Here is an 11693-nt window from a genome sequence, read left to right on the forward strand (position 1 = left end):
ATTACATATGGTTAAAAAATAAAGAGTTATGCTATTGTAGTTTTTCCGCAAAAAACCCAAAATCGGCCTCCTTAAAGGGACTTGGACACGATTTGACTTAAAATTTTCAAATTTTATTTTTCCATTTTCAATGTGTATACTGATAAATATAGAAGTTTATAATGCCATGTCAAAATTTGAAACTCATATATCAATTCATAAGCAAGATACAGAGTTTATAATTCTTTGTTTGTAAACAAAACTCGAATATTGTCATTTTTTACATATTCGTTGTATTGGAAATGTAACTTTCTTTCGTTGAAAATATTATTTAAGAAGATATTTAATTAGTTTAAATTGTTATTTACCTGCCATTTTGTCTAAGAAATGGTAATTCTCTACATTACTTTTTTGTAAACAACTATAAGACTCGAGCTTTGTTTACATAACAATCAATTCTTACCTCTGTATCTCGCTTGTAACTTGACTTTTACATTTAATATTTTGGTCAATTATTTAAAATGCACCAATAAACCATTTTATACATAAAAAATAAAAATATAATTTTTGATCTAAAATCGTGTCCAAGTCCCTTTAAGTAATACACGTCAATTGGATTTGGGGCGCCAGAAATAGGAGTTTATGGCGCTCGTGTTCAAGGCGAATTTACTTTGGGGCGATGATCAAAGCACCTGAAATACGAAACTGCGGGGAATAGTAAATAACAAACAGAAAGTGAAAAAGTGAAAATATCATTCGAAGTTCTGACATTGCACATTTTGATGTTTGTGGTAATAGCTATTTCTGTAACTGAGAAATTATATTTTGTAAAAACAATTGGAGAAAAAAGATATTGTTTCATTTCATTCCTGAGGATGTCGATAGTGTGCGGGGAATTTTAGCGAAAAAATATTAATAACTTCAGTTGTCTTCTGCAACAACTTTGTGATACGTAACGTTACGTTGATAATCAGTGAAATAGCAAAAAATCATGGACGAGCCAAACTATACAATTGAACTTCAGACGCAGAAAGTGAGACAGAGACTGAACGCCGATCAGATAAAACTATGGCTGCCACCGTACACAGACTCAGCTGATGGGAAACAGGGCCCGGGAAATATCCCAGAGGCAAGTTGACTGCTAAAGAAACTACACCAACATTAAATAACAACTGTTCCATGACCATCAAAATATATTTTACAACCATTTTAACAAGAGCTTGGACTTTGGGTAGTTGGTGTCAAAACAGCAATGTGACGTAGGCCTGTCCATTTCATTGCATGGTGGCCACTCAGTCATATTGCTCTTTGAAATCAACAAGATTTGTCTGGTTTTTGAGCTAAGACTATGCAATCGGTGTATATTTCGATTGAAACCAGCGTCATTTTTAACTTGTTTTGACTCAAGAAATAGAAAGTGGCGTCCTACCAGATACATAAATAACATTAAATATTATGTGATTTATGTCTCTGGTGCAGCACTGAAAGTCCAAGGCCTTGTAAAAGTGGTTCTAATTTGTTTAACATTAGAATATATTGCTGTTGCACTCTAAATGATGTTTTAATATTGACATATTGCCAAGTATATATATATATATATATATATATATATATATATATATATATATATATATATATATATATATATATATATATAATACACGGACACATGTGACATGTATTAAACATGCACATGTTAACTGAAATATATTGTAAATCTTCAATGTATCTCAAATGTAGTCTCGATATCTGGGCACAAAATAATCATAATGACAGATTTTGTATTTAGATGAATAATGAATATGAGTATAATTTCAGATTCTTTTATTTATACTTGATTAGGAACTGTGTGTAAAATACTCCAGTGATTTAAACATTCCTGCCGCAGACATCAGAGAAATTCTTGAACATTTGCGACAGCACGCCTTGCAGAAATTGGCAGAGAGGGATCAGTTCCAAAAGACAGGAAAAGCAGTGTTGAAAATAAAAGCAACAGGACTACGAGAAAATAAGGTGTTTTTAAAAAAAATGTTTTTGTATTTAAGTGCAATTCCAAGGGATGATATGATCAGTAATGAGAAAAAAAGTATGAATTCTCTACTCTTTGTCACTTCTGGTCAATTTCTCTTTTATAAAAAATGCTATATATTTTTCAGGAGAGGATTTCACAGATGGAGACAGTGGAAATATCCCTGACCAGTACAGGTTGTGATTTAAGACAAGTGTTGGCCGAGAAAGTGGGCCTTCCAGCTCATCATCTGAAGATGATATGCCGTGGACAAGTGGTCAGTATGACAAAGTCACTGCAGGAACAAAATGTCAAGGTATGAATAAAAACTGTGGTATCTCTAAGTACCGTAGTTTGTGCTGTTAAGTTTATAACTTATTCTCTCAGTTGGTTTGGATGTAATGTCCTGCTGATGATATATCTGTTTTATTTATCCTATTGACAGCATGGTTCACAGCTGATGTGCCTCTGTCTGTCTGTCTCTGAGGCGGAGGCTGCCCAGAAAGAAGAGGAAGTGATCCAGATGATGAACACCAGGCAAGCTGCTGAGCTCCTGTCCACCAAAGTAGAAAAAGGTCAGCTCCAATTAGAAAGGAAAAACAAGGTTGTGGAATTTTAGTTAAACTCACAGATAAGGAACAGATAGAGGGAAGTGTTTTTGATAAGGATATAAAACATGGATAATTATGTACATATAAATTGTTTCAATCCCAATTATTTGAACATTACCTTTTATGCATACAGTAAAACACACTTATAATGAAGTGCTTGGGACAGGCAATTTTGCTTCTTTAAATATTAGGGTAATTTGTTACATCCATCAAATTCACAAATATGTGCATTACAAAAACATATAATAAAGTCATGGAGGAATAAAAATTGCTTTGCGGTAAGCATCAATTCATTATAAACTTGTTCCCTATAACTATGTTTAACTGTATAAAATAAGTTTTACTCGATGTATCAATAAGGGACATAAGCATAATTTGGACAGCTTAAATAGGAGAAGAAATATTCCATATTACATTTCATGTAAGGTTTAGTAACTGTTACTGTTTTATACTTTATAGATGACTATGATGTGGACATTCAGATAGCAGACCAGTCGGGGAGACCTTTGAAGTTGCCACCAGAGGAAAGAAAGGTTGATTTATTTCATTTGATTGCTTTCTTATTTTTGGGTGTTTCTCATGCATATTAATCAGTAATTGATTATACATGTTATAATCAAGTGATAGTATTATTTGCAAAATTTCATGTTAATGACCCACTTATAAAATAAAAGTGATTTTGCTTTAATTATGATTTTAATTAGGCTCTTACACTTGCAATGACTTTGCATGAGAAAGGGAGGGTGGCCATAAAGAAAAAGGAGATCACAAAAGCCTTACTTCTTTTGTTGGAGGCAGATAAGGAGTTCAGGTAATGAGAGATCCCAAAATAATGCAATTTTCTGAATTCAGTTTATGTTGATCCAACATTAATATTTTCCAAAATCAAAAGATACAGCATTATATATAATGGTATTATATAATTGTTATTATGGTATACATGTACTATCTTTAAAATGTTGGGTAAAATGCTACCAGTTTTTCAGATGGCATTACCGGTATTTACTGTTTTAATTTTATTTTTTATACTTTTATTGCAGGAAATGTGGAGCCAATATTTTGAGTGCAGTAGATAACTATGCAGTTCTCTGCTTAGACATTGTCTGGTGCTACCTCTGTTTACAAAATATCGAGGAACTTCCAGATGCAGGTCTGTCTATATGTAATATGATGTAGTCAACCATGTCTGAATTTTTTAATTCTTTTGAGCTCTCCTGAGCTGAAAACTTGTCCCGATATTTTGTTTATAACTCTATGAAGCTGATTTTATTTCTGTTGTTGCTAAGGTGAGTAATGTGGCCCATGGGCCTATTGTTTAAAAAAATATTGATACATGTGAATATGTACAAAGTCAATAATTTCCCTTATGCAAAATGCATCTTAAAATCTGCTTTTGATTGAATTGTGAGAAAAGTCCAATAACTCTTGACAGATCAACGATTGAGGTCTAGTGAAGACTGTTTTGTAAGAAGTTATGGAGTGAATTTAGAGAGATTGGCAGCAGTCAAAGTTTGTATTTTTCCATAAAGCTTTTCCCCCTGAAATGTGTTTTGAAATGTTTTGCTAAATTCTTGATTTCACTGATGCCTTTACTGGTAATTGCAGGGAGAATCAGGAACACAGTTAGCATTGTACATGAAATTACATCTACTACAAGGCATTGTGGCTTACCATCATCACAGAATAACAGAAGCCAATGTACTCCTTAGAAAGGTACATGTATTAATTGTTTTGTTGTTTTATTTGTCCTCAATTTGTGTGTGTGTATGGGGGGGGGGGGGCTATAGTCTTTATTGCAGTTTTTCAATACCCATTTCATTTTCCAGACTTTTTTCTGCTATAGTTTAGGGAATTAATTACGGATGTAAATATTTTGTGTAGTGAAAAAATTGTATGACTAATTGAAATTACATTTACTGGCATGTTCCATGCAATTCGCTTAATTATAAAAATCCATTCAAAGGAAGTGGTTGTATATGACATGTTTCTTTTGTGTTGATTTTTAGGCTGAAGAAGAACTGAAGAGGTTACAGATCGATGAAAACCAACTGTCACAAAGTATTTGGCATTTTTGATATGGTTTTAATTGAATTGAATTTTTGGAGAAAAACCTATCCTATAAATATCCTTTCATACAATCCTGTGGAATCATTTGACTTTGTGGGGGTCAATTTTCGTGGATTGCAGGTGTTTTGCTTTTTCTTGGGTATGTAATTTTGTGAAAGTGTTATTTTTCAGTTTCAGTAAGAAAATTAACTTTTTAAAAATTTGTTTTTGACAGGAATTTAAATTCATGCGGGAGGGCTACCCAAGAATACCATGAAAATTGAGCCACAATGAATTCTAATGATTAGGAATAGTTTTTCTTTGTGTGTGATGATGTTTTTTTGTCTTTACATTTGATGATGTGGTTTATTCTCTGTGTAGTGATGGTGATGGGTTTTAGTGAGAGAGAAGGTCGCCTGGGGTTAAGAGCAACCAATGGGGACATGACTAAAGCAATACAACACATCATTGAAAAGAGAAAAGTAAGAACCTTACAGATTTAATCCATACAGAAAATTTGTACAGGTACAAGAGTTGTTATTTAAAACATACCCATTCTAATTTTTTCTTCTTCATTTTTATACTAATCTGTGAATCAGTAAATGAGTAACTCTATATACATCTACTAACTTATATGCACACCATATTCTTTGAAGCATTTACATGTGTATTATTTGTTTTAGGAAAAAGAAGAAATTGAGAAGAAGGTTAAAAAAGAAAGGAGACAGAAGAAAATTCAGAGAGATTTGGGCAAAACAGCATCAGGAGCAAAGTATGTAATTAAGTTATACCCATTTGTTATCACTGTGAATTTTAAACCGGAATTGGGAAAAAAACCCCTAACTTAACACTTTTGAATGCATAGATTGATAGTTTTCCTGGCTTTGTGTGGATTTGAATTTTGGGCCTTACATTGCAGGGTGGATATGTCTCTTTATGAGAATCTGATCAGCATGGGCTATGGCAGGGGTGCTGCAGCAGCCGCCCTAAAACAGACTAACAATGATTTAAACCAGGCATTAGAGGTAAAACTAGAAGTCAGAATTGGTACATTTGTGCTGTTAAAAAAAAGATTTATCATTTTTAGGAACAAAAATATTAACTTCATTGCAATAAAAAGTACATTTTTCTGAAGTCAACAACAACATGTGAACATAATTATTTGGAATTCGAAAGTAATGGATTGAGAGTGATTTGTGTATACAGTGTATGCATTTGCACAGCAAAAAACTGGGATAAAAAATGGACTAAAAACTGTCGAGTCATACAACTAGAAAGTTACCTTAATTAGAATTGTTATCATGAAATAAATAAAATGAGGCTATAAAGACATAAACAATTTTATGGGGGCAAAGTGTTGTAAACTAGTCAAAAGAGGTGAAGGGAGGCAAACTACCGGTAGTCCATGGAAGTGTCACATTCTCTCACCAGAGGTCATGCTACACAAGCTTCACTTACACCTCTGTCAACGCTTGAAAAATAGTCTGTCACATGATCAAAACAAGCATGGCGATCACATGGCATTGTTGATTCGCTTCTTCTGTACAATCAGCTTGAAGGGAAGTCATCAACGGGCGATGACTTTGAGGATACTTTTAAAAACATCACAGGAGATGACAGTACTGCTGATTTATGTAAAATCATCGATAAATTGGTAGCGTTCAGAAACTGATTCCTCAAACATCTGTCAAACTAGATCATGTGATCATATTTTAATGTTTACCTCCGCAAAATACCGGTAGTTCTCCCAGTAACGTTGAAATAAAAGAAAATTATTGCGTTAAAGATTTGAAATTTAATTATTCATAATCATATTCATAGACAAAAGGAATAATTAAATAGATTTTATTTACATTTTGCCCATCGTTTAAGTTTGTACAAGAATCTTGTACATCGGGTGTTGAAGCTTGTGTAGCACGACCCTCTGGTGAGAGAATGGAAAGTGTCAATGGAAGTTAAAGGATGCAAACTAATCGATGGAGGTCAATATCATATGTGTAAAATGGTTCATGGAGGTGAAGAGAAATAAACTGATCAATGGATGAAAAGTTAAAGACTTGTTCAAGGAATAGAAGGGTTATAAACTACTGGTTTTTTGTAACTAGAGGGATGAAAACAAGTCTATATGCCTTGACAGATCTAAACTATCAGTATTAAATCCATGTAAGTAATGGGATGTAAACAAATCCATGGAGATGAAGGGATGTTAACTAATCCAAGGAAGTGAACTACGGTAGTTTATGTTAGTGAAGAGATATAAACTGTTACATAATAGAGGTTTAGAAATACTAACTTGTTCAATGGGGTGAAGAGATACACATAAATTTATAAGATTAAGGGGGAACTGTACAAAGTTTGAGGGATGTAAATAAGTTCATTGCAGTGATGAGATTTAAACTGGCTCACAAAGGTGAATAGAGATGTAAACTTGTATATGAAAATATAGAGATGTATAGCAACTGGTTCATTAAACACAGGTGTCTTATTAAGTGTGTAAAATTTGATTTATATAATCTTACTAACAGAAAAATGGGAGAAAAATAGCTTGTGGATAACGAAGGTTTAAAGAAGTCCATTTATACGAAGAGATTAAAAATATGTAGATACCACTGTATCATTAACCTTGTTATTTCCAGGTCTTACAGTTACACCCAGAGCTCTTAAATCTTCCAGACCCTGAAAAGAAGTCAGTTGTTATCACAGATGACATGATTGCACAGGTAGATTGCAAAAAATAATTTTGAATTAGTGTACAACACATACATCCAATTCTGTTCACAGTCTGCAAGTTATTTTTTCAATGAGACATGTACTGGTACTCCCAGTGGAGGTTTTGAAATTAAAAAAAAAACAATTAGAGGATGCAGAATAAGTTCTCAATAAATATCTTCATTTATATGTACAAATATGTTTAGAGATGCATTTCACGATGGCTTTTTCATTTCCTCTTGTAAACAAACCTCACAATGACTATTGAAGCATCCATGTATTTTGATTCTTTTACTCTATTGAGGTGGTGGCTATGGGTTTTGATACCATCATGGCAAGCAGAGCTTTACAATTAGTCAAGGGAGATGTACAGAAGGCAATAGAAGAACTGATACAGAAGGGAGGTATTCTCCCACCAACGCCAGAGGAGAGCTCAGCCAGTAGTTCAGGTGAGAAACATACTGATAGAGCCATTTTAACAAGACCATTGACTTTGGGTTAGTTTATTTCAAACAGCAGTATGACATAGGCCTGTTTACTCCATTGTCAGTTGTCCAGTCAATGGCTTATAGAGCACAACATTTGTGTGCCTACATAGTTGGTGCATATTTCACTTGATATCAGCATCAATTACAGTACAACTTGTTTTGATGAATGAATAAGATTATTTACGTCATAACAAAAGGTTGTGGTTTCTTTTAAATAGCTCTGTTGGCTTAAGCTGCTACATCATTGAATATTGGTTGTATACTTTATAAGATATTGAGATTGGTGTGTAGATATGATAGAAAAGTAAACAGGTGGAATAAACTTCCTACAACCCCCAACAGTCAGCTGCAGGATGTGAATAAGACTGTGTGATAATACATTCATACACAGTGATTTATACTTTTTAACACTTTAATTAAATTTGTTGTTTTAATACATGTCTGTTTATGATGAGGGTATTAGATTCACTTGACTGTAATACCCAAAAGAAATAATTCATAAAGTTGATTACCTAAAAATACATGTACATGGGTATATATTAACAAAAACATATTCAATATAAGCACACACCACACCATACTGTAGTAATCTGGTGTTGTTTTGATTCCAGACAGTTCTCCCAGTGAGGCGGGGCCCAGCCACCAGTCTTCTGAGGAAGAGAATAAGGCGATAAAGGAGCTGGTGTCTGACCTCCCTGAGGATGAGGAGGACTACCTCGACCTCACTCTACAGGAGGAGGCACAGTATCTGGAGGAGTACCTGGCTAAAGTCAACAGTGTCCTCTCTACCAACACCTAGTAACACAGGCTAGACAAGTCCTGGATATGTACATCATGTTGACAAATCTATCTAAATACATCATTGAAGACAGGTCTTGGCTATTTGCACCATGTAGACAAGTCTTGGCTATTTACACCATGTAGACAAGTCTTGGCTATTTACACCATGTAGACAAGTCTTGGCCATTTTCTCCATGTAGACAAGTCTTGGCTATATACACCATGTAGACAAGTCTTGGCTATTTACACTATGTAGACAAGTCTTGGCTATTTATACCATGTAGACAAGTCTTGGCTTTTTACATCATGTAGACAAGTCTTGGCTATTTATACCATGTAGACTAGTCTTGGCTTTTTACATCCTGTAGACAAGTCTTGGCTATTCATACCATGTAAACAAATTTTAGTTTTTTACTTAATGTGGACAAGTCTCACAAACCTACACTTTCCAGAAAAGTCAGACATCAACCTACACCATACTGAAAAGTTTCTTCCACTTATGCAATGAAGAAAGATCTTGTCTTTAGGCACCATGCAGATAAGCCTTATTTACGTATATTTAATATGTAAACAATAATCTTATAATTTACACTATGCAAACAAGTCTCTTCCATACAAACAAGTCTTATCTTACAGAATGCATTGACATTAACAGGTCATGTCTACAAAAGTCTTTAGACAAGTCTTTTCTACAAAAATATATTGATAAGTCTTGTCTACCAAAATGTATAGACAAGAATTGTCTACCAAAACTTGTCTACAATGGAGAGAAGAACAAGAGGCAGCTTCTGTATCAACCACGCTCAAATCTGTCCTCAATATCACTGCACTCAACTCAGTGTATTACAGAGGGAAAATATGTGCCTTGGTGTAGTACCGGGATATTCTTATATACTTTTTAACAGTTTTATCAGAATATGAAAAATCGCTAGATACTTATTTACGTATGAAAATCAGTGATGTTTTCTATGCAAAATTTTTTTTTCTTCTATTGATAAGAGAGAATGTTTCAAGAATTTGAAATACTTTGAAAATGTGAGTAGCATATGTGAAAATAACGTTAATTTCGTTTTTAGCTCACCTGAACCGAAGGTTCAAGTGAGCTTTTCTGATCATCCGTCGTCCGTCCGTCCGTCCGTCCGTCTGTCTGTCCGTCCGTCTGTAAACTTTTCACATTTTTGACTTCTTCTCAAAAACCTCTGGGCCAAATTTAACCAAACTTGGTACAAAGCATCCTTATGAAAAGGGGATTCTAAATTGTTAAAATAAAGGGTACAACCCTTTTTAAAGGGGAGATAATTACGAAACAGTGAAAATTGGGTGCATGTCTTTAAAAATCTTCTTCTCAAGAACCACTGCACCAGAAATGCCAATATTTACACAAAAGCTTGTATATGTAGTGAAGATTCTAAATTGTAAAAATCGAGACCCCCGGACCAAAACTGGGGCCCCAGGCCGGGTTCAAAATTTAACATGGAAATACATTGGAAAAATGTTTAAAAATCTTCTTCTCAAGAACCACTGCACCAGAAATTCCAATATTTACACAAAAGCTTGTATGTATAGTGAAGATTCTAAATTGTAAAAATCGTGACTCCCGGACCAAAACTGGGGCCCCAGGCGGGGTTCAAAGTTTAACATTGAAATACATTGGACAAATGTTTAAAAATCTTCTTCTCAAGAACCACTGCACCAGAAATGCCAAAATTTACACAAAAGCTTGTATATGTAGTGAAGATTATAAATTGTAAAAATCGTGACTCCCGGACCAAAACTGGGGCCCCAGGCGGGGTTCAAAGTTTAACATTGAAATACATAGGACAAATGTTTAAAAATCTTCTTCTCAAGAACCACTGCACCAGAAATGCCAAAATTTACACAATAGCTTGTATATATAGTGAAGATTCTAAATTGTAAAAATCGTGACCCCCGGACCAAAACTGGGGCCCCAGGCAGGGTTCAAAATTTAACATGGAAATACATAGGACAAATGTTTAAAAATCTTCTTCTCAAGAACCACTGCACCAGAAATGCCAAAATTTACACAAAAGCTTGTATATGTAGTGAAGATTATAAATTGTAAAAATCGTGACTCCCGGACCAAAACTGGGGCCCCAGGCGGGGTTCAAAGTTTAACATTGAAATACATTGGACAAATGTTTAAAAATCTTCTTCTCAAGAACCACTGCACCAGAAATGCCAAAATTTACACAATAGCTTGTATATATAGTGAAGATTCTAAATTGTAAAAATCGTGACCCCCGGACCAAAACTGGGGCCCCAGGCAGGGTTCAAAATTTAACATGGAAATACATAGGAAAAATGTTTAGAAATCATCTTCTCACGACCCACTGCACCAGAAATGCCAACATTTACACAAAAGCTTGTATATATTATAATAGTGAAGATTCTAAATTATAAAAATCGTGACTCCTGGACCAAAACGGGGGCCAGAGGCGGGGTTCAAAGTTTAACATTGAAATACATTGGACAAATGTTTAAAAATCGTCTTCTCAAGAACCACTGCACCAGAAATGCCAACATTTACACAAAAGCTTGTATATATAGTGAAGATTCTAAATTGTAAAAATCGTGACCCCCGGACCAAAACCGGGGCCCCAGGCGGTCCAGGCTACAACTTAAACATAGAAATATGTAGGAAAATTGTTTAAAAATCTTCATATCAAGAACCACTGCACCAGAAATTCCAATATTTATACAAAAGCTTGTATGTATAGTGAAGATTCAAAATTATAAAAATCATGACCCCCGTACTAAATCTGGGGCTCCAGGCAGGGTTCAAAGATTAACATAGAAATAAATAGGATAAACGTTTTAAAATCATCTCCTCAAGAAACACTGCACCAGAAATGCCAAAATTTATACATAAGCTTGTATGTATAGTGAAGATTCAAAATTGTTAAAATTGTGACCCCCGGGCATAAACTGGGCCCCCAGGCGGGGTTCAAAGTTTAACATATATAAAAAAAAATGTTTAAAAATCTTCTTCTTAAGAACTACAATGCAACAGTTTGGGATATCACTATGCATACATTGGCAATTGTAGATTCT

General features: G+C 34.4%; 1 protein-coding gene across 1 annotated transcript; it reads left to right on the top strand.

The window, feature by feature from the left end:
- The first annotated feature begins 706 nt into the window (after window positions 1-706).
- Window positions 707-9689, top strand: LOC105325691 (NEDD8 ultimate buster 1). Its single transcript, XM_011425362.4, has 16 exons — window positions 707-1108; window positions 1822-1992; window positions 2136-2303; window positions 2433-2562; window positions 3058-3131; window positions 3303-3409; window positions 3639-3748; window positions 4031-4107; window positions 4204-4311; window positions 4605-4656; window positions 5026-5126; window positions 5328-5416; window positions 5564-5669; window positions 7281-7364; window positions 7658-7802; window positions 8453-9689. Exons 1-16 carry the CDS (start codon window positions 971-973, stop codon window positions 8638-8640), a joined length of 1848 nt encoding a protein of 615 aa, XP_011423664.3. The 5' UTR covers window positions 707-970; the 3' UTR covers window positions 8641-9689.
- The last annotated feature ends 2004 nt before the right edge of the window (window positions 9690-11693 follow it).

Source organism: Magallana gigas, chromosome 2, assembly GCF_963853765.1.
Source record: "Magallana gigas chromosome 2, xbMagGiga1.1, whole genome shotgun sequence".
In the NCBI taxonomy this organism is placed as follows: Eukaryota; Metazoa; Mollusca; class Bivalvia; order Ostreida; family Ostreidae; genus Magallana; species Magallana gigas.